The sequence below is a fragment of the Micromys minutus genome, assembly GCF_963924665.1.
Source record: "Micromys minutus genome assembly, chromosome: 9".
Taxonomy (NCBI): domain Eukaryota; kingdom Metazoa; phylum Chordata; class Mammalia; order Rodentia; family Muridae; genus Micromys; species Micromys minutus.
Window position 1 is genome coordinate 48,070,019 of NC_137978.1, and position 26,968 is coordinate 48,096,986.

General features: G+C 44.2%; 1 protein-coding gene across 3 annotated transcripts; it reads right to left on the minus strand.

Moving 5' to 3' along the window:
- Window positions 1-117: 117 nt before the first annotated feature.
- On the minus strand, window positions 118-26,160 carry DHDDS (dehydrodolichyl diphosphate synthase subunit). Of its 3 annotated transcripts, none has more exons than XM_080920748.1 (9): window positions 26,028-26,160; window positions 25,585-25,698; window positions 22,624-22,740; window positions 20,204-20,346; window positions 19,185-19,301; window positions 18,312-18,413; window positions 12,889-13,003; window positions 11,111-11,218; window positions 118-2,223 (listed from the first exon to the last, which is right to left on the minus strand). In XM_080920748.1, the coding sequence occupies exons 2-9, from the start codon at window positions 25,645-25,647 to the stop codon at window positions 1,987-1,989; spliced, it is 1,002 nt and encodes a 333-aa protein (XP_080776874.1). In that variant the 5' UTR covers window positions 25,648-25,698; window positions 26,028-26,160; the 3' UTR covers window positions 118-1,986. The 3 variants fall into 3 exon arrangements, with proteins under 3 accessions (XP_080776874.1, XP_080776873.1, XP_080776875.1); XM_080920747.1 differs by having other exon boundaries at window positions 118-2,226; XM_080920749.1 differs by lacking the exon at window positions 11,111-11,218.
- Window positions 26,161-26,968: the final 808 nt, after the last annotated feature.

The window sequence follows — 26,968 nt, forward strand, 5'->3', positions numbered from 1 at the left end:
GCCCAAAGTCCGGCCTTCCCGAGCTAGCCAAGTGCACCCGAGGGAAGGTACCAACTGCAGCAGTAAAGCAAAACGTTCTTTCGTTGCAGTTACCAAACAAATCTTGTATCTCAGATTTCTTTTTTTCTTTTTGATACCCGTAACACAACTGGCTAACATCTGCAATAGGATGTTTGGTGCCCAGACGGAAGACACAAATTAGGTCCCACCTTATTTTTTGAGGCAAGGATTGAAGCTAGTTTGCAAAAACCATACCAGCAGAAAGCAAGCACCTGCGAATTCAAATCAAGCATTTTGCAGCCTTTGCCTCTGGACAGCAGTGGATCTGCCTCTCCTTTCCACCCCACCCTGTGTACCTTTCCCAGAATATAGGTCCCCAGGCAGGAAGATACCAGCCCCATTAATCACCGCTACTGTACTCCAATCTCGAGAGAGTCAGCTAGGACTCAACAGCCATACTTGCTGGGCAGACTCCGTTTTCTGCCTCCAGCCTCTCATTCCCGCCTTAATTGTAGGGCTCTGTATTATAGCCACATAATTCATGCCTCCCTAATTAAAGCTGTCAACAGCCTCATTGTAAAGCTGGAAAATGTACAGCACCTGCTCTTGGGGATCTCTGTGCCAGGGACTAGTTTTGGGGAGTGCCAGGTGAATAGGGGGGCTTGCCAAAGGGTGCACTGATTGGCTCTTGGTTGCAGTGTCAGGCCTTTTTTGATTCTGATAGGAAGATGATGACCTAAAGATCACCAGTGCCAGGCATATGGACACAAAAACGGGATTGGAGAACAAGGCATAGAAAGTTAGGAATCTAAAGAGTACGTTCTAGGGAGGGAGGTGCTGGTGAGGAGGCTTACAGACAGCATGAGACCAGAGTGGCATTTGGTTGGTGTTTCTGGCTGGTACTTACAGCTCTGAGACACCTAAAGGTCAGCAGACCTGTCTTCAAAGGTAGTCCTCTCTCCACAGCCCTATGGGGAGGCCAGGAAAGGATGCAACCTTGCCTCTTTCCTGCTGGGGAGAGTTGGCCTCATAGGCTGAGAGGGCCTAGAAGTTCTGCCATGCAGAGAGCAAACTGTCTCAGGACCTACTTAGGTCAAAGAGCTGCGAGAACCTTGCAGTCTGGGAGTGGGAATCAGGTCGAGATGGTGAGGAACGGAGACAGTCAACTGGGAAATGCTTGGTTTTGTTCAGTCCTGACGTGTTAAACACATATTGGCCTGTGTTGGATTAGATGCTAGGACCTCTACAGGCCCTTCTGCCATGCTGTCTGTAGTCGTGGAGGGGGTTGGGTCTCACAGGGGAGTGGAGCCTGGCCCCATGCCCTGCATGGGGGAGTAAAGCTTGTGTGGGCTGAGTCAACAATAGGTAATTGGATTGTAATCACCCGCCTGGCTTCCATGAGCCTTTCAGTGAGCAATCAGTACTAGTAGTGGGAGGGGGTGGAGATTCAATAGCAAATCCCAGGTGGAAAGCCAAGGGGAGGAGCAGCAGATGGGCAAATTTTCTTCATGTCCTCCCCACCCCTGTCTTCCCTGCCCAATAATGTTGGCTGCCTATCAGTTACAATTTACCAGTAGATCCACATCTTTTGTGGAAGTCACATGGGGAGGGCTTAGGCAGGATGGGTAACGGCCTAGGCTTTGGGAAGCTCTCTTCTGCACGTTGAAGGATATGCTGGTGGCAAAAGAACATGCATCCAAAAACAGGGACACAGGGCGTATAGCTAATGAGCTAGGGTCCCCTGTTCCCCAAATGTATTAGTGACTGGACTTGGATTTAGTGTACCCATAAGAGATTCTACCTCAAACCTCAAGGGTTACTGTCACAGGTAACCCAAAGATATCTATAGGCAGCAGAACTTCCCTGCAAAACAGAGGGAGCCCAATTCATCAAAAACAGGGAGAGATGCCTTTCCCAAAGAAAAGAAAAGAGTCAGGGCCTGAAAGGCAGAGAGGGCAGGGCAAAGTGGCTGGTAGCCAGCCTCACTTAGGCAGATGCAGTGCCCCAACGTGCCAGCCAGTCAGCCCGTTTACGTTCCAAGGCCCGCAGGAAGCCCTTGACTCGTTCCTCCCGTTTGGTGGAGAGTTTGTGCAAGCGTGTCCGTCGGAGTTGGGCATCCCCACTGGTCTGGAGTCCCTCTCGAAGCAGCTGTTCTGTCACTGCAGCCTGGTCCCTCTCCAGCTGGTGCCTCTTCCGCTCCTCAGCATACATGTCTCGGGCCTTCTGCTAGAGAAAAGTAGGGTTTGAGGCAGGGACATAATTTTAGGTATGAGGTGGGGAGGGGCAGGGCACAGAATGGTCAAGCACACTAACTCTGGAGAGTCTCTACCAGTGTGGGACGGCGTGGGGGTGAGCGGTGGACCTGTGTCGCACAGGCAGTTCAGGAGCAGTTCATCTTGGCTCATATTGAGTGGAAGTGTCTGCATTTCTTAAAATTATCTCTAAGCTGACACTTAGAAACAGGTAAATAGTCTGATTTCTGAGTTTTCCACCAACTAGCTTTGTGGCTTTGGGAAGATCCTCTCCTAGCCTGTTAAAATTTTATTTGTAAAGTGGGGGTTGTGCCTACCTTGAAGAGAGGTTTAAAGGATTAGAGATAATAAATGCAAAATCCACTCTTAACATTAGCAGGCAGAGAAGCAGCGACTTTATATGTCAATATTGTCTACTGTCTGGGACAAAATACTCACTGGGTCTTATTAAGGTTCCTAGGTCAACATGAGGTGCCACTCTCCAACTTTCTAATCTATTTTCAGGGTCTAGAACTAGACATGCCTCCTATAATAAGGGCAGGCTTGGCTCTGAACAAATGGCCTTTCTAGGAACACCGAGAAGCAAATTCAACTCTGTTAAGCCACTTACTGCTGCCTAGACTAGGTATTAGTTTCCAGTTGGCTCTTTCTCTTAGAAAAGAATCCCCTGACAGCTCCATAAAGCCATCAGGGCCCCTGGAATCAATTCTGGCAGGTGGTGGCAACCAGTCTCTGGTAATACCTCCAAGACCTTGCATATGTCTTTAGACAAATGATAAGCTCTTTTGAGAGAGAAGAGACTACTTTTTCCTCTCTGGCACTTGGAGCACTCTGCACAGGAGACATTTAATCACTTGATCATGTGATCACAAAACGGTAGTAAGGATGCTTGTGGCAAAAAAGGGGGAATTACCATGAAGCAGAAGGGGCAGCTTCATCTCATGGACTCTTGCCTTGCCAATCTTGTGGCCTACAGAGCCCTCCTGCTGAACAGAACCCATGAGTGGGCAAACTGGTGGAGTGATTTGGTTTTGAGTTTTTTGTCCCTGTTGTTCAGACTTCTGTCTTCCAAGCAGCCGGGACAAGCATGCACTACACTGACCAGTGAGCAATGGTATCTTCCTATAGGATAACTATAGGTTTTTCATATCCTGATGTCCTTTACCATCTGCAACTTTGTGTTGTGGTATTTTGTGTTTAAGTCTTGTCCTAATCAGCCTGTAAGTTCTGACTGCTTTGTCTTCACTCTGTTCCGTTGTTGCTGAGGGTTTTTCTGGGTAGCCCTGGCCGTCCTGAAGCTGGCTGGCCACAAATCAGAGATCTGCCTGCCTCCTGAGTGCTGGGATTAAAGGTGTTTGTCTTTGTTCTCTAGGAGCAGCCTACATGTTAACAAACACTTCAACCATTGTTTCACTGACTCTCAGTACAGAGATGTGACTAGGTCAGGCATGGTGGTTGAACTCTTAATCTTAGCTCTCAGGAGGCAGGTGGATCTCAATGAATTTGAAGCCAGGCTGGTCTATATACTGAGTTTCAGGACAATCAGTGCTACATAAATGACCCTGTCTCAAAACAAACAAACAAACAAAAAAACCCCCACGACCCCCCATTATATGTGTGTGGGGGGAGAGGATAGCTCAAGGTAAAAACAAAAGGTGACAGTTTGCCAACCTAGCAGACTAGATAACTTCACCTGTAGTGAGAGATCTTGCCTCAAAACAGAGAGGCAGAGAAAGGACTGGCAAAATGCCTGACATGAATATAATCCCTGGACGCTATGAAAAGCTGGGAAGGAGAGCTCATTATGGTAGTCTGCACTTTTTTTTTTTTTAATATTTTATTTATTTCTGCATAGGAGTATACTGTAGCTGTCTTCAAACACACCAGAAGAGGGCATCAGATCCCATTACAGATGGTTGTGAGCCACCATGTGGTTGCTGGGAATTGAACTCAGGACCTCTGGAAGAGTAGTCAGTGCTCTTAACCACTGAGCCATCTCTCCAGCCCAAGTAGTCTGCACTTTTAATCCCAGCACTCAGGAAGCAGAGCAGGCAGATCTCTGTGAGTTTAAAGCTAACCTGGAATACAGAAAGTAGCAGGCTAGCCTGACCTACATTATGAGCTCTAGCACAGCCTGGAGTACATCGTGAGACTCTGTTTCAAAAAGATTAATAAAACAAAACAAACAATAAAGAACATGGAAAGAAAAAAAAATCAACTCAGGGTTGTCCTATGACCTCCACAAGCACATTGTGGCACACCATCCATCTATCTATATTACACGCCTATATTACACACATACACACATACACACACACACACACACAAAAAGGTACATGAATTTTCTTAGATCAGAATGAATTTGATTGAAGCCCCCAAATTTGAGAAATTCTAGTCTAAAAGACTCACCTTTCTAAGGCTATATTTCACCTTTCTTTTAAAAAAATACTAGTCGGAGGTGCAGTGGTGGTGCACGCTACTGATCCTAGCACTCAAGAGTCACAGGCAGGTGGATCTCTGTGAGTTGGAGCTTAGCCTTGTTTACAGAGTGAATTCCAGGACAGCCAGGGCTACATGGAGAAACACTGTCTCAAAGCATCTCTCTCCCTAAATGGATTCTTCATTTTTATAATTTTTAAAATTATGTGTGTGTATGAGAGAGGAGGTGGGGTGAGAGAGAGAGAAAAAGAGAGAGAGAAAGAGAGAGAGAGAGAAAGAGAGAGAGAATATGAGTACAGATACCTACAGAGACTAAAAACACAGATTCCTGAGGCATCTCTTGGATGACCAGGATCCTCCTCTTAAAAGCTGAGTCATTTTTCCTTATATTGTTGTTTTCTTCAGACACACCAGAAGAGGGCATCAGATCTCATTACAGATGGTTGTGAGCCACCATGTGGTTGCTGGGATTTGAACTCAGGACCTCTGAAGAGCAGTCAGTGATTTTAACCACTGAGCCATTTCTCCAGCCCCATCAAGTTATTTATTTATTTATTTATTTATTTTTAGTAGAAAAAAATCATAAATTGCCCATAGCACATAGAAGAAATTTTATTTACTTTAAGAATAATCCTGAGATATGTTATTATAAATTCTATTTTACAGACCACATATTGAGATCTGGTAACACAACAAATATCTCATTAGATATTAGATAAAACTTTTCAATTGGTTGAAATAAACTGCTAGCTAGAAATTTTCTTTTTTGGATCATAACATAATTTTTAAAATTACTTATTTATTTAAAGACAGGATCTTGTTACTTGGTCCTGGTTGACCTGAACTTTCTAGTAGAACTGGGTTAGCCTCAAACCTATAATGATGCTCCTACCTCTAATGATGCTCCTACCTCTGGTCCTGTGCTATAGTACAGTCATCAGGTTCTATGCCAGCTCCAAGGTTTGCTCTGTCTCTTAAAAATTTATTTTAGGGCTGGAGAGATGGCTTGGTGGTTAAGAGCACTGACTGCTCTTCCATAGGTCCTGAGTTCAATTCCCAGCAACCATCTATAATGAGATCTGTGCCCTCTTCTGGTGTGTCTGAAGATAACTACAGTGTACTCACATAAAATAAATAAATAAATCTTTATAAAAAGGAGGGGCAGAGCTGGAGAGATGGCTCAGCGGTTAAGAGCACTGACTGCTCTTCCAGAGGTCCTGAGGTCAAATCCCAGCAACCACATGGTGGCTCACAACCATCTGTAGTGAGATCTGGTGCCCTCTTCTGGTGTGTCTGAAGACAGCTACAGTGTACTTATATATATTATAATAAATAAATCTTTTAAAAAGTTTAAAAATTATTTTATATATATTAATATGACTGTTTTGCATATATATGTACGTGTATAAATACACAGATACATAAATACATACACACACATATACACACATACACACACACTCACACATACACACACACACCTTAGGAGGTCAGAATAGGGCACTGAATGCCAGTAATAGTTAAAGATGGCTGTGAGCCACCATGTAGATACCTGAATGAACCTGAGTACTTTGCAAGAGCAAGAAGTTTTTAAAATCACTATCCCACCTCTCCAGCCACTTAAGACATTTTGTAATCCATGAAATGGGAAACAATACTCACCTCCCTGGGTTAATTTAGGAAAATGAGATCAAGAATGCCTCTTAGAATTGTTTGCTATTCTGTCACCAGGGTTAGTGGCCAGGGGGCTGCATAGGCAAAGTCCTGACCAAACCAAGAGGAGGAGAAAGCCCAGAGGGAGGAAAGGGAGAACTCCCTAAAGGCCTTTGGAAGGCTCAGGGTTCATCTAAAGGCAGCTCCAGTTCAGTGCCAGAAGTAAAGAAGTAGTAAGGGCAGAGCCTGACCATTACTGTAGCACAAGGGAACTGATCTAGCTTGCCTCCTTATTTTACAGACAAGAATCCTAAGGCAAAGACATAAAGGGACTTGTTTATGTCACACAGCTGGTTGAAACTCTGTTGGTTTCTCCAAAATGGCTTTCAAAATTTCCAACCAAAAAACGTTTGAGACAGGGTCTCTCTATGTAATCTCCCTTTCCTAGCACTCACTGTGTAAACCATGCTGGCCTCCAACTTACAGCCTCTGCCTTTGGTGTTAGGAGTAACGGTATACCACCACACTTGGCCCAGCGTGGCTTCTTGAGGAAATGGGAAGCAGATCCTGTGCCTATGGACAGCTGTAGTTCCTGGGGGAGGAATGGAAAAGCCAACCCTCTTCTAGAAACTGTCTGACCACATTCACATGTCTACATCCATGCTCAGTCTCAGCGGTGCCCTAGGTTCTTCTCAGTTATTTTCTCTCAGAAAACCCAAGTCAGTGGGTCTCAGTGGTGTATACACTGGCAATTCCAGCACACAGCTGGAATCACATCACAGGGGATCAAGTAGGACTGCTGTGAGTTCGAGACCACCCTGGGCTACACAATAAATGCCATGCAAGCTACAGCTATAGATCTTATTTCAAGGAACAGGGAGGGAAAACACCCCTAACTCAAGTTAAGCAGTCTTTATTTATTTGTTTCTCTTTGTGGGTATGAGCATGTTAAGTACAGGTGTCCATGGCAGCCAGAAGCATCAGACCTCTCTGCAGCTGAAGTTACACACGGCTGTCAGTGACCCAGTGTGGGTGCTGGGTACCAACCTCTAGGGCTCTGGAAGAGCAGTATGTGCTCTTACCGCTGAGCATCTCTCCACCCTATACTTGGATATGTATATGGCCCTGGACCAAATACAAATGCTTGCTCTGTAAGCACTTTATCAGTTCATGTATCTCTTTAGATTCCCTACTCTTCTTTGTTTTTTTGTTTTTGTTTGAGATAAAGGTCAGTGTCTCTCATGAGCATATGTAATATTCTGTATGAGCATCAATCAGGGGAACACTGAGACAGGGCCTCACATATGCAGTCTGGCCGCAAATGTGCTACATGCAGTTGGGAAGACACGACTCATAGATCCTCCTGCTCTACCTGGAAAGTCCCGGGGTTACGGGTAGGCACTTCCACTTGCATCTGAAGAGCATTAATTCTTTAAAACGTCTGTACAGATCTTAGCCATGTCTGTGAGAACCCTCAAAGAAGCTCACTCTAAAAACAACATTGAGCCCTTGCTCTTCCACACCCAGAAGAAACAAAGAACAAGGTGAGGCAAAGCCTGGAGCCTCTGCTGCTTGGCAGGTGCCTGGGCTTCCAAACATTTCTGAAGGGGGAGCACTAGAATTGAATGTATGAGCAGCAGGGTCAATCCTACATCTCTCTGTGTACCCAGGCTGTTCTGGAACTCACAACTCGATAGCCTCCGCCTCCATGTGCTGGGATTAAAGGTGTGCACCACCATGACACACAAAGCTTAAACCTTTTTTTTTTTTTCCAAAGGAGCAAGTATAGACGAGAAAGAAAGAGGTTTTTGAAGACCTACTTATTTTATGTATATGAGTGTTGGCTTACATGTATGTATGCATGTATATGTACTCTGTGCATGCCTGGTGCCCTCATAGGTTGAAGAGGGTACTGGACCCCTAGGAACTGGAGTTAAGGATGGTTGTGAGCCCCCATGTGGCTGCTCTGCCCTAAGCTACTGAAGCATTTCTGCAGTTCACAAAAGGAAAGGAAAGGACAGGAGGAATGGCTTTGTGGTTAGGAACACAAACTATTCTTCTTCGGTTTGAGTCCCAGCACACACAGCTCACAGACACCTCCAGCTCCCAAGGATGACACCTCTAGCCTCCACAGCTAACTGTGTGTGAGAGCGCGTGCACACACACACGTGTAGGGCTGGAGAAGCAGCTAGCCTGGTATACATAAAGTCCTGGATCTACTGTGCACACCTTAGTCTCCTAGCTCTGCCTATGGCCCTTAGAGTCTCAAGTGAATTTTTGTTCTCTTTAACCAAATGCCTTATCAGCTCCTGTCTACTCTTTAAGTCCTCTGCTTGTATTACTTCCAGAAACCAAGCTCTGAATGTTTAAGAGGGCCTAGCACAGCCCAGCTTGTCCCCGCCTCCCCACTTAAGAGTTCTCAGTACCTAAACTGTAAAAGCCTGCCTTTACTACACTCTGTCATTGGGCCCGCGTTCTTTACGCTCACTCCAGCTGAGCACTTCCTTACATTTGTTTGTTTGCTTACTGTCTGTTATTCAACTAAAAATACAAACTTCATGAGAGTAGACATTTGTCCGGTAGGGTGACCACTGACATTCTGGTGCCTAACTACATGCCCCACTCATATCAGGGAACTCCATAAACACTTATGGAGAAGACAGAGCCTGAGGCAACTCCTCTACAAACCACAAGCAAGGCTCTGAGAAACTTGAGATAATAAAGGCTCTGGGCATTCAAATTAGAGGTCTGCACACAAGAATACCTGCACACAAAAGCTCACACACCAGACTCTTCAGGCTTCGTGCGGAGCCAAATTACTCTCATATCATACACACACTCTGCTGTGTTAACTGCTCACTGTTTTTGCCTATAGTTGACTTAAAACAGTAAACAGGAAGGAAAGGGAAGGGGACATGCTGTCTAACTTAGCCACTGACACAGCAGGAGAGGAAAGAGAAAGGTTTTAGAAAACTGTACGTAAGTCTTAAAGCCAGGTATCTGGGAGCATCTAGTTCAACACAAAGAGCTCTGCTCTACATCACTGTACAATGAAGTGCTTGAAGGTGGTGCTACCATCCCTATCACCATCATCATCAGAAAATGACTATCCTAATCATCATATTAACAAGTACTAGGTGTACTGCAAGTGTCAAATTACAAGATGTACTTCAGAACGTTTTTCATCAAAAATATAAAAAAATGTTTTAGTGTCAGTTGCATGGAAAAAAATCTGATGGTCACTGTCTTAGGGACGGTCATTCCCCTCCCTGACAGCAGGAGGTAACAGACACATTGCTATTTCTCTTTTTCCTTGTTCTAAGCTGCCTTGTTCAAATTACTCATATTCTGAGACTCAATGATAAAACCCTCATAATTCTAGTCACCAATGGTAGAAGTGAGGACAGATTTCAGAGATCCCGTGAACCCTGAAAGTAGTCTATGTAACTGAGTGTAAGTACCATCTCTGAAACTCACTGGACATGTTCTATGGCTTTCATTAGGCTCCCAAAAGAGCGCTAATACCAGCAATACTCCTGACTTACATCATTCCTTCTTCCTGTACATTATCTCTCCAGACTTAAGAAACATCTCCGATTTCAAAATTCTGGTCGCTAGCTCTGTGGCCTTGGTACACTTAGTTCCTGTCCCTGTTTTCATATCTGAAGAAATAAGGACACAGGGCTGATGCATTTCGGGAGGTAAACAGATAAATACAGACAGCTCCTTGTTGGTGCCTCCGACCATATGGACAAAGGCCCTGGGATGCAGACAAAAGGTAGGAGGGCTGCAGACAGCACAAAGACAGCCCTGCCACTCAGGAAGCTTCCAGAAGCACTCTGGGTTCTGCAGACTTCAACTGTTACACAAACATTTATTTGAGACATGATCTCAAATTCACTGGCTTTGAATTTACGATTCTCTTGCCTCAGCTTCCCAATAGCAAGAATGAGAAGTAGGTGTTGACAGCTGTGACTTTGACTAGGCTCTCTGAGCTTTCTCCTGTGTCTTCATTCTTCCTGTGTCCTTATTCTTTTATAAGTACACTATAGCTGTTTTCTAACACACCAGAAGAGGGCATCATATCATTACAGATGGCTGTGAGACACCATGTGATTACTGGGAATTGAACTCAGGGCCTCTGGAAGAGCAGTCAGTGCTCTTAACCACTGAGCCATCTCTCCAGACCCAGACATCTTATTCTTATTTTGGTCCCTAAACAATGTTTCTTTTTTCCTTCCTTCCTCCCTCCCTCCCTCCCTCCCTTCCTTCCTTCCTTCCTTCCTCCCTTCCTCCCTCCCTCCCTTTCTTTCTTTCCTCCATTCTCTGTCTCTGTCTCTCTCTCTCAGCACCATGTCCCAGTCACTCCCTCTATGTACTCAGTATGGAGTAAGACCCACCTGACTGGTTCTGTAAAACGGTTCATGTCTGACACACAGGAAAGGGTCAGTGAGTAGCAGTACTATTATGATGACTATCACTGTTTGTTTAGAAATGTTTGCTGTGCTAGAAAGATGGCTCAGTGGGTAAAGGCACTTGTCACCAAGCCTGACAACCTGAGTTCAATTCCTGAGATCCATTGGAAGGAAGAACCAACTTTCAAAGGCTGTCTTCCACATATGCATTAATTATGGCACATCTATGTACAGAAACTCACAAATAAATAAATACAATAAAAATTGTTTAAAAAGAAGTACATAGCAAGGTCTAGTGCAAGGCGGGCCTGTAAATGCCAACCTTTCCATCCTGTCCTGCCCGACTCATACCTGAAGTGCACTATGGTTCATCTGAAACTGCAGGATTGCCTCACAGAGGTTCCAAAATGTGTATTCTGGCCACAGGACAGGCTGGAACACGAGGCAGGAGTGGGAGGTCTGGTAAGAACAAGCAGCAGAGCATGAGTTAGTCGCGGAGGCACACTTACAGCTCACTACTCTGATGGAGGAGCAGCCAGGGTGGGAAAAGCCTAGAACCAGATGGCACATGGTTCCAGAGCCCTGGATGTGTCTGCAGGCAGCCCAGGTTCCCTCACTCTTGGAAGAAGGGTCACAAGGCAACTGGATCTTCTACCTGTGGCAAAGCAGAGCTAAACTAGAGAAATGTTTCTACTTTGTCTTTCCCTTCTTTTCTGTTGTCAGAGAGTCTCACTGTGTAGCACCCACTGGTACGGAATTCTCTATGTAGACCATGCTAGCTTGAAATTCAGGTTGATTTGCCTGCCTCCTGAGATCTTGGACCAAAGGCATGTGCCACCACACCCAGTTACACCATGTCGCTAAAGGCCAATTTTAGGACTATGAAATGACATCTGGATTATGTTATTGGCTCTTGGCCCTTGGAGGTCATCTGAGACACAGTCTGATAAAGTCAGCCAGAACAAATGGTAGCTGCTCCTGTTATTTTAAGTAGCAGCACTGTGACACCGTGTTTTAAGCCCATGGATTCTGGAGCCAAACTGCCTCTGTCTACCATTACCACAGAACTGGCTGAGTTTTTTCTCCTCTCTGGGCCTCAGCTTCAAGTCTAACACTAAGTCTTGTGGGAACTATAAAGGTGAGATGTGTGTGAAGAAAAAGCCCAGAACAGGACGAACACGGATGCCCCCGACCCCAACACTCCCGACAGCCACTGCTTACCGCCTGCTGGACTGAACAACCGAATGCCTCACAGGGGAAAACTTGCTCACTACTATAAACCAGTGTCACCTTCCCCATAGCTTCTACCAAGACACCAAGTACTTTCTCCAAAACAAATGAAACTGGCTTTTTATTCTGAGACAGGGTCTCACACACAGTCCTGACTGGCCTGGATTTCCTCTACACAACAGGCAGTCCTCAAGTTCACACCAAGACTGCCTGTGCCCCGGCATGCCGGGCAATATCAAGGCAGGAGGTGCAACAGCCAGCTAAAAGTGGCATCTGCAGGAGGCTGCTGAAGAGCTGCCGATTCACTTTCCTAAGGCTTCAGTGACTTTCCCGGAGTCTGGGCAGTCGGAGGTAGAAGGGATTTCAGAGTTCATCAAGGTCAGGCTTCTAGCACAAAGGAAGAGCTCAGAGTCTTTTCTGAGAGCTCAATCCACTTTCCCAAATCACTGTCCTCTGCTAAGAATGTCTGTGTATGTGTGTGTCTGGTTTTGGGGGACAGTATTTCTACAGGAATGCACAGAGAAACCCGTCCCCAAGAACCAGAGACACAGACAGACAGACAGAATACCTGAAAGAGAAGGCTCTTGTGGTGCTGGTCTGAAGCCCAGTTTAACCAGCGTCTCAAGGGCTCACTTCTTGGAAGGGGGCATACATACATTTTCATTAGGGTAGGATGGCTTTGGTTTCTCTTTAGGATGCAAGCTCTGCATTTTGGACAGCAAGAACATTATTCACCCAGGGTCAGGTGAGGAAAGAAAAGCAGTATTACTAGGTACTGATTGTTCTACATGGTAGTCCTCTCTAGTCATACAATGGGAACAAACCATTCTCATTCAGGATTCTGGTTCCATTCCAGGGTTCAGCCCAATCCCAAAATAACATGCTGCAAAATGACCTACCTGCCAGAGCAAGAAGTCACTCAGCCGCACTTCCCCCGAAGTCCGAATCAAGATGTCAGGATGAGGAGAGTGGTTGCTATAGAGGCACTTGTCAAGCAGAGACTCCGAGACATCACTAAGTGGGCAGGAGACAGAAGTACACATCTCTCTGTGGTACTTGCTTGGTGAAATTCCATGCACAGCCTCCCCGTTGGTGATTGGCCACCATCAAATACATTTGCCAGTATACCCCCAACCCAAGAATGACTTTAAATCTGCAAACCACATGCAATGCTTCTTTTTCCCCCCAGGACCTTGTATATGCCAGGCAAGTACTCCAGCACATCCAGCACCATCCAAAGCCCTAGGAGGGTGTCTACAGGCCATTGTTATTAACACAGAAGACATGAACAATTTGCCCACCCATTTGCCTGTAGGACTAGAACCAGATGTGTCATTAGACTGTTTCTCTTCATTGACCTATTTTGCGCTATGCCCTGACACTGCGCGATGAAACACTCTGCAACTGCGTTTCTTTCTTTGTTTTTTAGAAGAAAATTTAAAGACGGGGAGGTAGTTTAGTGGTAGTGTGTGTATCTAAAAGGCATAAGGACCCGAATTTGATCCCCAGAACTGCAAAAAGACAATTAAATCTGAAAACAACAAAAACATAACAAAAAGATGAATCTAAATTAAATATACTGGTTTGGAAAGACTTCCAAGGTCCACTGTCAAATGAAAAGAGCAAATTCAAGAAAATATATTATGAAAAATATAGACAAGTCTATAGTCACACATTATTTATGTGAAGGGAGTATGATAATTACTATATTATAAAAAACTTATTGTATATGCATATGTACACACACAAACACACAAACACACACACACAAAATGAAGTTGAGAAAGCCACTCAACAGTTTTCAACAGTGAGTTGGTCAAGGAGGAAGGAAGGACTTTTGTCTACTTAGTGATTTATACTGGAGACTGAACTCCGGGACTGATGCACACAATGGACCATTGAGTCTACCCTTAAATCTCAGGATTTAATAAAAAGAACAGAATACTCTCTGCTTACGACTGGGCAAGAGTAGGGTTCTGGGTTCAGACTGCCCTGACAATCACACACTCCTGTCTTCACTGCATGGTCCTGACTCCCTGATGAAAGGACTTAAGACCAGTGCTGTCCACGAGTGTTCAGCTCCCTTATCTTTCAAACATGTCCATTTATGCTATCTACCACATGGTTACACTGAGAGGCAAATCAAACCAAATGACATATCTGGATGCATCGTGGAACTATGAAATGCCCAAACACACAATGGATGACAGGGCCATCTAAGCAAACAAGGGATAACAATGACACTGTTAACAGTGACACTATCTCTCGTCTCACTGCTTGGTCCTCTGGACTATGGACGTCTACTTAGAGTCTGAGTTGTAAGTTTTTGAGGAATTTCTGCTACCTGCTTCAGGCTGTGGGAAGAATACAAATAGAAAAGGAGGAAACTGTAAGGAGAAAGTTAAAATTGACAGAAGGGAAACCAAGGATACTGACTATGGTTAAGAAAACTCCAGCACTAACAGAACTGACTTAGAAAACAGAAAACATGTGAGAATCCACGGGTCCTGAAGTGGAAGAGATGTGCCTCGCATGTTTTCAGTCCTAGATTTGACCCCCACCACTAGGAAAAAGAAAAGCAAAGGGGAAAGAAAACCAAGTCTTGACAATCCTGGTCATAATAATATGAATAGGCACCGCTACATCAGCTCCAGGGGCGGGATCCCAGACGAAGACGAGTTAAGCTCAAGAATTTCACATTCGGATTAAAGAGAAAGTGGAATCAGCCTAAATATAGTATAAACACAAAGATATTCAGGTAAACCAATCTAAGATACATTTGTGTATATTAGTTTTCAGCTAGTGAAAATGATTTTTAAAAAGTACTAAGAGCACAGGACATGAGAAAGTACTGTTACAACATCAAATGGAGGGGCAGACCAGCAGCAGTGTCTCAACTCCTCAGAGTGATTCCTAGTACAAATATTTACACTCTCATATTTTTATTCACTTACTACTTTTAAAGGTTTACTTTATTTTTAAAAAAGGTCTACCAATCTATTTATTTATGTTGGTTTCTAAAGATATTCTCTATGTGGACCAGGCTGGCCTTGAACTCAGAGATCCATCTGCTTCTGCCTCCTGAGTGCTGGAATTAAAAGGCATGTGCCGTCACCACCAAGCATAATTTATTTATGTGCTTATTTGATTGTATGCATGTATGTGTCCCACATTCATGGCTTGTGCCTGTGGACGACAGAAGAGGATGTCAGATTTCCTAGAACTGGATTAGTTGCCATTTGGATACTGGTAACATGGCCCATTTATTCCTTTGTTTTGTGTATGTGAACGTGCTTGTGCCACAGCATGCACATGGAGACCAGAGAAAATCTTTGAGGAGCTGGTTCTCTCCCTTCACCATATGGGTTCAGGGGATTAAACTCAGGTCACCAGGCTTGGTAGCAAGCGCCTGCTGGACCGTCTGGCTGGCCCTAGGCCAGCTCGCTTAGCTTACACAGCAGCAAAGAGACTCTGTCTAAATGAGGCGGGGGATGAGACACCACACTCAAGGCTCCCCTCTGACCTGCAGTTGTGCACTATGGCACACACAAACCTGCACCCATACACATAAACCAAACAAATGACAAAATGAAGATGAAACCAACGGTCATTACAGGGTACAGAGGGTTAGCATCTGAGAGCTGGGGACAGCGCTGGCAGCAGCACTCTAGGCTGAAGGAGGATTAAGAGTTTGAGATTAGTGCCCATCTCAAGTACACATGTATTAAAACTGAACAATACAGCACATGTGCATGGCCCTGTGCTTACTTAGTTATTACTTATAATACAGGTCACAGTTATTACTTATCACAGAGAAGACAGAACTATAGGAGGCCACGTTGTCTATTCAAAGTAATTCACTGGCAGTTTTTTAACCAGCCTTGAAGATCACCTTATTTCTTCTCTAATTCCAGGCTCTCAAACAACATGCTGGTTTTATTTCTAGGGAAACAAAGCCCTTATCCTAAAGAAAGAGAAAAGGAGTCACACGGTGTATAAATTCTAATGTGAAGCAAATTCTAATAACCCTGATATAAATATATACAGAGTACAGCCTAGGTCCCAATGAGCTCAGTATGCACTGAGAATCAAGCTGCAGGGGATGCTGGTGACCCTCGTGATTATATCTACCCTGTTGACATGAGAGTCCCACAAAGACAGATTACAAATGACAGTCAGTAAGAGGGATAGGAAACACTCCCGGAAGGGGAGAGAGGTAAGGTCAGTAGATACAAAGCACGGGTGAGGTTGAAGCATACGATACTAGGAGTCAGACCAGAGTTCCCAGGAGACAATTCACGTTCAATCTGCTTGCTAAATTAAAGAATTCTTTCTAGCATCAATATTTCCATCATTAGTTCAATTATTATTTCATATATACAAAACTATTCAAACATTAATTATAAAGCATAATAAAACAAACAACTATGACATGACTCCCAGGCTAATTACCATTAACTTGTATCTACAAATATATGTCTGTGTGTTTTCTGTCTTTCCCTGAGGCTAGGCAGTAGCAGAAAGTGAACCCAAGGCCTCGTACATGCTAGGCTCACACATACTCCACCCTATACATTCCCCTTCTGCTTTAACCACTTGACTGCCTCCAGTCCCCACCCACTTAGCCAGCACCGTAATTGTTCCCTAATAGCCAATTTACGATCTATAACTTAATTTGCCCCTCTAGAGCGTCTCACTATTGTGCTGACACATGCCAGCCTCCTCAACTGGTACCAACAAACTCCCTCTTTTGTGTTCTGTCACACAGACTATACTATCTGTTTTTCTTGTAAGGGCCAATCTGTCCAACGGTCACAAAGACAGTTTCTCAGAGCTCATACTTGGCCCTGTATTCACAGGACTCTCTCCAGCTCCCTCATGCCAGCACCCTACAGATGACCTTTCTCCTGGAACCTGCAGTCTTGATCCCCTGGACTACTGATCCAACATCTCTGTTCTGAAACAAGCCCTGAGGCAAACTTCCCTCTTCCTGAAATGGGGTCCTGTCTAGGGTTCTGTAGAACAGCAGAGGGCACCAACGTCCACTGCTGAGATACATGGGTACAACAGCCTGCGTCCACGTGTACATTTCATGACCCCCAGCACACACACACACACACACACACACACACACACAAATTAAAAAAACAAAGCACTACTTTCTTTCTGGATGTTAGTCATTATGGGGAGTCTGTATTCTCGTTGATTTGTTTGCCGTTCTTTTCTAACACTGGAGATCAAACCCGGGGTCTTACTATGAACACTTACTGAGCAAGTACTTCACAGCTGAGCTACATCCTCGCTGTACCAACCACACATTCTGCTGTTGTTTTGAGATGGGGATTGCTTAGGTTGTTCCCAAACTTACACATATCCTAAGTGGGTGGGATTACAGGTTTGTGCCACCATGTCCAACTCCATCCACTGCATCCCAAGACCTCACAGAATATAAATGAAAGACAAGGCCTCTGGATTGCTTTAGATAAGAGTCCTACTTCTATCTTACTAGCAGACTGACCTTGGACAGGTTATTCTCAGTATCCACATTTATAAAATGAGAAGACGAGCCTTTCACAAGAGGTTAGTAACAGTAAAACAGGTAACAGACTGCACTGTCTCAATGATGCCTGCTACCATTACTTTACTGCTGCAACTATCAACTTACTAATAATACCAAAGATTACATAGGAACAGCATTAGAACGGCCAAACAGACAGATGGCAGATGGCTTCAAAAACTCTCCTGTTCCAGCTGGAGAGATGGTTCAGTGGTTAGGAGCACTGACTGCTCTTCCAGAGGTCCTGAATTCAATTCCCAGCAGCCACATGGTGGCTCACAACCATCTGTAATGGGATCTGATGCCCTCTTCTGGTGTGTCTACAGTGTACTTATATATAATGAATAGATAAATCTTAAAAAAAAAAAAGCCCTCCATTCCTCTAAGCCTTAATTACTAGGATTTCACTGTGTGGTTATGACTAAAATTCCCCCTACTTTCTTCCCTTCCTCCTCCCTCCACCCAGCCCTCACAATACCTAAATCCTGTGTTTGAAACTAATTTGAGAAACCTAAAAGATTCTCCTCCATAACAAACATAAAAGTAATTACTGAAAAAAAAAAATGTGCAAGGAGGTAGCCCTTCTTGTTAACAGGACGGCCCGACGGCTGCTCTGTGGTTTTTCAGTGTGTGGTGTACTCAGATGATCCCCTATGTATTTCCTATGTACACCCCTGATTCTGACCAAGTGCATGGTTCAGAAGGTTTAAACACTAGTTCACTCTGTCTTCTGTACCAGTTACCAGGAGAGACACCCCCAGATACCTGGGTTCCAGCAGACCTTGTTCCACGCCCCACGCCATCTCTCTCACAGCATTGCTGATCTCATGACGTGATGTGTATGCAATGCAGACGTTGAGGAAACACCTGAGGACGGCAGAGCAGAATAATTCACCAAAGCGAGACAGGGTCTGATGGCCGCAGTCTGAATCCTGAGCAGCCATTCCCTGGAAGGACACAGGCACTTCATCTAATTAGACCAAAAGTAAATGACCTTTATTGTCTCCCCCCAACCCTCACCACTACTGCCAACAAGTCCACAGAGGAAGGAAATCCTCGGTGCTATTAGCCTAAGCACAGGGTAGAAGAGAGGAGAGGTGTAAGGTAAACTCAATGCCTGACACTACTGTTACAAAGCCACACACAGTGGGGTGTGCATCACTGAACTTTGTCCTCTAAATCTATCCATGGGCCAAAGAGTGGGAAAGGAAAGATTCTTGAAAGATATGTAGACAGGGTTAAGATTGCTGGATTTCTTTTTATTAATATTATTTTTAATTTTATGAGGCAGGATCCTGCATGTAGCTTAAGATATGCCTGCTCCTGCCTATCTAGTGATGGGATTAAGGGCATGTACTGCCACACCAGCCTAAGACTAATGGATATCTATCCTGATGTTTGTTAAGTATATGTGGGGTGGGGGTATGAGTATTTGTGTGCACATTTAGTTCTCAAACACACTGAAATGGGGTGGACAAGTGATGAGCGACTGTGTTTGCATGTGAATGAATGGAACTGTACCTGGTCTCCTCTACAGGTCAAAGTCTCTCATTACAAACTACTCTCCCATGAACCTTACACTGAGTATAGACCTCGGAAGCTCTGGGTGCCTCTCCTAAGGACAATCTGAGAACTTACTTGTTGTAGTTCTTAGTAGCCTGGACAGCATGTGCAATCTTCTCCTGAAGGTCCAAGGGCAACAGATGCAGATCACCCAAGACACGGATGCATACCCCGTGCTTCTGCAGCTTCTCCCTGATAAGAAAAAAAGGAGTTGGCACTGTGACGGGCACCTGCCGAGCAGGAGAACGCAGACACACCCTTATTCCCAGTACATCCATACAGTAGCTCCCACGAGGTAAGTACTCACAGCTTCCACCCAGTCTCTCTCACTGGGAATGCCACAAGGAAGCTGGTGTTTTACTGAAAGGCAGGAGCTAATGGCTGTGTGGTAGGAATCTCTGTCAGGCCCCAAAGGACATGATCCAGAATTAAAGACCACCTCCATGGCTCATCTGCCTATATAACCATCAACCACATTTTGTCAAAGTCTGTAAAACAAGAACCATTTACCTATTTTGGGGGAAATCTACAAGATTATACAAGTTCAATGTGTAGTCTAATCAAAGCCAAATTTGAGTAAGACCTATATTTCAATCCAAGCACGCTCACTTTTGCTGATCTGGTGTATACTGCTGGCTTCTTTGAGCTCACTGTTACTTGTCTCTCCGTCTCCCACTACCTGGACACCCTTTGACAAGCCAGCCTACTATAATATCCTCACAGACTGCTCAATTGGAAAAAGGTGCACAGGAATGCTCATTCTTCAGCTCACAGGGAGAGGTGCTAAGATTCACAGAGGAACTACAAAGGACCTGGAGGATTGAGACCTGGGTTCCCAACCTGGCTGTCACAAACCTACTGTGGCCACCTCCAAGACCTTTTCTACTCTTTAAAAGATTTAATGTCCCAACCATGAAATACAAGTAGACTAGCAGTGTGTGTTTCTCCTGCATATGAATGTAGGTGGAGGCCAGTGGATAACCTTCAACTTAAGCCTCCTTGATAGTTTCAAATAAAAGAGCTCAGGGCTGGGCTAAGGGAAAGTTAGACAGGGATGGTGAAACAGAACATTCTCCATTTGGACAGCATCTTACTGTTCTTCCATCAAGCAGCTGAACTTCTGTCGGGCTAGATCCAGGAGCCCATCAACCTCACTCTTGGAACGTTTGAAGTTCTCGATGCTGAATGCATAGACAGTCACTTCTAGGATGCCCAGGTTCAAGCACCAGCGCAGAGTCTGAGGGGGAAGGTAAAGAGAGAGCGAGGGCAAGAATGAACAGGGAGAGGTAACTGATGCTTCAGTTCTGAGCAAGGATTTTCTCTTCTCCAGACTTGAGTAAAGTTAGGGCAACTTCAGCACTTATGTTAGAACAATGAGCCAACTAGGAAAAAAGTCCCACATTCAAGAATCTTAGAAACCTGAGACTGGGTGGAGTGACTCAGATCTATTCTTTGAAAAGCTGAGGCACAAGGATCAAGGCTTAGACTACACAGTAAGATCCTTTCTCAAAAACAAAACAAAACATAAATCACAAAAAGAAACCAATCCAGGTATGTTACTGAACACTTATAATCTGTGCTTCTGGGAGGTAGATGGCAGGAAGATCATGAGTTTAGGGTCAGCCTGGCCTATATATATATTGAACTTGAGGCCATCATGGGCTATAAGAAACAATATCTTAAAAAAAAGAAACAGGAAGAAAACCTAAAAACTATGATTTTTATTTTATACTAAAAAACTTTTCATTTTTAGATTATCATTTTCATTGACTGGTTTATCAATTACTTCTATCTTATCTTTTATTTAATAAATTTTCACTTCCATCGCTTGTAAAAAAAAAACAAAAAAAACAAAAACAAAAAACTTTTCAGCGACCTCCATCATGGACTTGTAATGAGCTGCAGGCAATTATTAACTTCTCTGGGACTAAGCTCCCTTATCTGCAGGAAGGGATTACAAATCCATCCTGATAGATGGCTAGGAGAGAATGTGTGAGGCACTGCTAATCAGAACATAACGTCTTTCTAATGGCAGACCGAGAGGCTGGGACGTCGGAACAGAAGCAACAACCGGACCACTGTGTACCACTTCACAGTTTGCAAAAGGGTTTCCTGTGTTTCACTTTCCAGACAAGTGGACTGTTGCTTTCATGCTATGTTAAACATGACGTACTAGTCACCTCTGGAGGCTTAGCCATGTCAAGAGTAACTTCTGGGAGCACTGACTCACACACCTAGAGCTTGAGAGGCTGAGGCAGAGGACCAGCTTAGATAGTTAGGGAGATGCTCTCTTTGGGGGATTTTTGTTTGTTTGTATTGTTTTTTTGGTTTGGTGTGATTTTTCAAGACAGGTTTGTGTGTGTAGCTTTAGCTGTCCTGAAACTCCCTCTGTAGACCAGGCTGGCCTTAACTCAGGAGACCCACCTGCCTCTGCTGAGATTAAAGGCATGTGCACTACCACCTGGCCCAGCTAAATTTTCTAAAACACAAAATAAATAAATAAACCACTGTTGGGAAAGTTCCTCAGCTGTTGAAGTATTTGTCTAGCATGACTTAAGGCCTGGGTTAAAACCATGTACAGTGCACCTTGTCTGTAATCCTAGCACTCCCAAGTAGAGGCAAGACTGGGGGTTAAGGTTCCTTTTGGCTACATGGAGTTTGAGGCCAGCCTGGCTATATATACAAGATATTGTCTCAAAAATAAATATAACCACTCATGTCTCATGCTTTATACCAACATTAAGAGGCAGAGGAAGGGAAATCTTCCCAAGTTTGGGACAGCCTGATCTACACAGTTCCAGGCCAGCCAGGGTTATACAGTGAAATCCTCTATCCAAAATTAACAAACCTGGCAGTGGTCCCATATGCCTTTAATCTCAGCACTTGGGAGGTAGAGTTAGGCAGACCACTGTGAGTTCAAGGCCAGCCTGATCTGCAGAGCATGCTCCAGGTCAACCAGGGCTACATTGAGAAACCCTGTCTCGAAAAACCCAAAACAAACAAACAAGCAGCCTTTGCCGTCACTAGAATATAAGTAGAAAGGCAAAAAAAATAAAATAAAAATCGCCCTGACAAGCATAAAGTCATAGAATTATATGCACAATTACAAAAGCTGACTTTGACATGTGTGCATGTGTGTGGATGTGTGCATGCACAGCACAAAATGCATATGAAGATCACAGACAAAGGTGTCAGCACTGGGTCCTTCCTTCTACCACATGGTCAGACTAGGCAGCTAACACCCTCCCTGTTGAGCCGGCAATTGTTTAAAGGGTCAGACATTTAGTAGCAGCCTGGCTGATACAATGAAGTAAAAGGACCCCTGCCATCCCTAATATTCTGTGATGAGGACAGTTTTGTTGATGTCATGACAAGACCCTCAGGTAGTAAGCAACAAAAAGAACAAAATAAGAATAAAAACACTCAAACCACAGGAAACTCCAAGTGTCATTTTTAGCTGTTATCTAGGTCTTTACGTCACTCACTCCAGGCTCTGTCACCTACTCGCACTCACCTCAGCAAGCTTATTGAAGCCCTGTGTGTGACCCTCCTGCCGTTCCACCTGGCACTTCTTGGCATACCGACGGTTGCCATCCATGATGAATGCAATATGTTTGGGCATTGGGCCAGTCTGGAGAAGAGGACAAATAATAATTCATCCTCTCTGAGATAAAAGGGGAACATGACATCCTTACCTAAGAGGATTGAACAGGCAGATAAAATCCCTGGGCTGGCAAGATGACTCAGTGGCACAGTGCCTCTCGCCAAGCCTGATAGCCTGAGTTTGATCCCCAGGACCTGGGCACATGCTAGAGAAGGAAAAGCACTCTTATACACTGTTCTTGACCTCCACATGTGTGCTGTGGCATGTATTTGCCTCCATGTATCATACATGCATACAGAGACAGACAGACAGACACATAGACACACTAGACAATTGTCATTACAATGTCAGGATGACATCTGAGTAAGAACTTGGTGCACTTTCGTTTTCACTTGTACAAAGTGAGCAGTTCCCTGACCCTTCTCTATCCTTCCATGTCACACTTGCCATATTCCTTCCTCCCCCCCCCCCACGTTAACCTTTCTGAGCATCCACTTCCTCTTCCATATCCCCTTCATACTGACTAGACATTTCCCTCAGCAGTGTTCAGGGGCAGGTTCTTTAATCCATATGTCTTCACCAAAGCCTGTTGGGTTTTGGATTTTTTTTTTAAGATTTATTTACTTTATACATGAGTACACTGTACACACCAGAAGAGGGCATTGATTCCATTACAGATGGCTGTGAGCCACCATGTGGTTGCTGGGATTTGAACTCAGGACCTCTGAAAGAGGTCAAAGCCAGTGCTCTTAACCACTGAGCCATCTCTCCAGCCGCAGGATTTTTGATTTTTAGGAAGATTTATTCTTACTACAGCAAGACAAAATTTTTCTATATAACTGTATATGTATGGATTTTTTGCTTGCATATATGGTTGTATACTGAACGTCAGCCAGTATTCCCTCAGAAGAGGGGATAATTTCCTAGAACTGGAGTTATAGTGAGCGGCCCAGTGGGTGCTGGGAATTGAACCTGAGTCCTCTGCATGAACAGCAAGTCCTCTTAGAAAATGAACCACCTTTCCAGTTCTTTCTAACCCCATCTAAGTGAGTTTTGGTTTTTATTTAGCTTGTACCTACAGACACTAAGCATTTTTTTCAGGTAGTAATTGACCCATTTGTATGTCTTTATTTTAAATCTGTTTAATTGATTTATTATTTTGGTCTTTTTAAAAATTACATTTATATATTTAGTGTGAGTGTGTGTGTGTGTGTGTGTGTGTGTGGTGTGACTGTGGAGGTCAGAAGACAATTTCTAAGAGTCAGTTCTCTATAAGAAGACCATCATCCCGACCCCTTAAATTGGAATTGTATGGTTTACAAGATGATTTACAGATAATTATGGTCTTGGGCAGAGATGAAACAAAGTAAGAAATTTAAGACTCCTTTCCTTTCTTCTTTCTCCTTTTTTTTTTTTTTTTTTTTTTTTCTTTTCAAGAGACCAGACCTCTCTTTAGTCAAGAAATAGAAGGTGGGACATCAGAAGGAGAAAGAATTCAGGGAGAGGGGTATCATGTCTTCACTGGGAAGACATGATGAACAGGATGCATAGCATGAGCCACAGGGAACCAGCCATGCGGCAGAGTAAGTGGGGTCCGATCTAGTCAGAGAAGAGGACAGCTCTATGGCCAAGGTATTTGTGAATGGATTCTGAATCTGAGTCTTATTTCTGGGAGCACGGACCAGGGCCTAACTTCAACAGTTCTCTCCTTCTGCCCTGTAGGTGATGGGGGCTGAACCCAGGCCACCATGAGTGTGGCAAGAACCTGTATCCTTTGAGCCATCTGAGCTATCTTGCACATTCATCCCTCCACTGGTTTTTGCCTTTGTCTCTTACACTTATTTTTGCCAACACCAGGCTGTCACAGGTAGTTTCCCAAGGGAAGAGGTTCCGTTTTTCTGGCTACTTGTGATTATTTGGCATTTGTAGGCGAGTATGTGGAAATACAAGGCTTACTGACTCGAAAGCATTGGTAAACACTGCTGAACAGTCTGTATCTAACAAATAAAGCCAGGCTGACTGGCTTGCATCAAAACCTCTCTCAGGCACAGAATATGACATCTTTGTTATTCCTCATGGGGCCTTTGATGGCTCAGCTGGTAAAGGTACTGGCCCCAAAGCCTGATCCGGAAAGTTAATTTTCTGTCCTCTCAATGTACACTATATAGCACCATACCAAGATAAATAACTGAGTACCACTGGTTAGTGTGCTAAATTCTTTGTGTATACATTTCTTTTAATCCTCAAAAAGACATGTTTGTTAAGCCACATGGTTGGTAACTAACAGGAGTTTCTCTCATGGTTGTCTGCTTCTAGAGCAGAGAGCTAAAAGTCTTAACCATCAAAGAAACATTAATTTTACTTCCTCAATTTTCATTGCTACTCCTTAATTGTCATTTTGGTACTGTCATGAATGGTAATGTCGATATCTGATATCCAACCCCATGAAAGGGTAGTTCAATCTTCAAAGGGGTTGAGATCCACAGGTTGAGAACCACTGCTCTAGAGACAAATTTCTGTTCCTTCTCATTCTCAGCCACATTCTGTCTTCCTTTTTCAAACTCACGGTCTGTGTGAATACTAAGTAAGCATCCTACCAGTGAGCTCTTAGGACACTCCTAATGCCACAATTCAGTTTTCCAGTGGGAAAATCTAACAGTCTATGTAATCTAATGATATTAAGAGAACCTGGTTGGCCTTTAAAAAATAAGTCACTCAATACAATAAATACTCAAAATGCAGCCCTGCAAGCTACATTATAATTTCAAGATTCTCTCATTCCTTTGCTAACTTCCGCTTCATAGGGATTGCTGAAATTTAATAATGAACTTTAACGCGATTACCCAACTTTTCCTCTGGGGTACTGCTCACCTTTATGATACTGGCACAGAACCGTTCCCAAAGTGACAGCTCTCCTTCTTTGATCCATGACATAGTTCTTGCTATGTCAGAAATCACACAAGAACAAAAAACCAGCCAGATAACCTTAATAGATGAAAAGAGAGAGAAGTCATCCGGGCTTGCAAATAAAACTGAAGAGTCTCTGCTGGACTGAGGCAAGCAGCATGCGTCTGAATCCAGAGACTGTTCTAATCCTTCATCACTCGGGCCTCCTCTCCAAGCCAACGGGAGACCTTTGGGACAAGGCAGTTTCTATTTTCTTATCCTTCTGTGCACTGATTTCTTCCAAATATCCTGCCACATCATTGTGTCTACATCTTGGTCAAGCCCAACTTCCTTCTCTACTGCCCCGCAATCCATTTCTCACTGTGGACTAACCAATCACTACCCTCCTTGGCTGTCGTATCTGTTACCTCGATGGTCTTAGAATCACTCTCCCGACTGGACTTTAGTGTCTCCGCAGCTAATTCCTCAGCTAGCTTGCCCTCCTCTGGGTCTCTATGTTCACTCAGCACAGAAGACACCGGAGAAGGCGTTTCTCTTCCACTTCTGGGCGACTCACGACTTGGCGCTGGAAGAACACGTCACCTCTGCGCGCTTGGACACGCCTCCACCGTCAGTGGTGGGCGGGGCCGCGCCCTGAGCCTCCTGACTCGGGGGCGGAGCGGTGCGAGTTCTTGCGAGTTCGCTATTGGTGGCCGCTCTCGCGGGGCGTGGAAACAGCACCTGGAAGGCCGAGGTCACGTGAGGCGATGCTGTGGCCGCTGGGGTCTCTTGTTGCAATCCATGCACGTTAGGAAAGAGTAGAGCTTAATGGCCTGAGATGCGGTCCCTCACGTATATTGCGTGGCCTCAGGTGTTGTGGCAATTTGTTACGGAGATAAGTTTCGGTTGCTCCACCTAAAAATGAGTTTCTCTCTGGATGATCGCAGTGTTTATATTTTGGGAGACAATTAACATCGTATTACAACAATCCTGTTTCAATCTCCCAATGGCTGGGGCTATGCATATAAGTCATGGAAATGAACTGCGTTTCTTTAAAATGCTCTGCTATCATTTGGTCTTAAAATCATTCTTGGTAGACTGTTTTCACTGAGGCCATGAGGATTAATTTCTTATCTGTTATTTAGTAAATGTAAGTTCTGCCTGATCTAGGGGATACTGTCTCTTCAAAAAAAAAAAATCTAATTATTTTTACTTCTCGCCTTTTAATGCTGTTAATTCATCGGAACGTTTTCTTGCTCTGGTCACTTTTGGGGAATGATTTAAAGCATCCCCACTCTATAATTTGAAGTTTCCGAAGACCCTCGTTAACGAACTTAAAAAGGACAAGCCAGAAAGAGCTTTACTAGGA

Excerpts from the sequence above, each read along its gene's own strand:
- DHDDS (XM_080920747.1), bottom strand. The coding sequence starts at position 25,647 with ATGTCATGGATCAAAGAAGGAGAGCTGTCACTTTGGGAACGGTTCTGT. Across the intron at positions 20,347-22,623 it reads GCTTCAATAAGCTTGCTGAG|ACTCTGCGCTGGTGCTTGAA; the intron begins GTGAGTGCGAGT and ends CTTCCCCCTCAG. Across the intron at positions 2,227-11,110 it reads TGAACCATAGTGCACTTCAG|CAGAAGGCCCGAGACATGTA; the intron begins GTATGAGTCGGG and ends ACTTTTCTCTAG.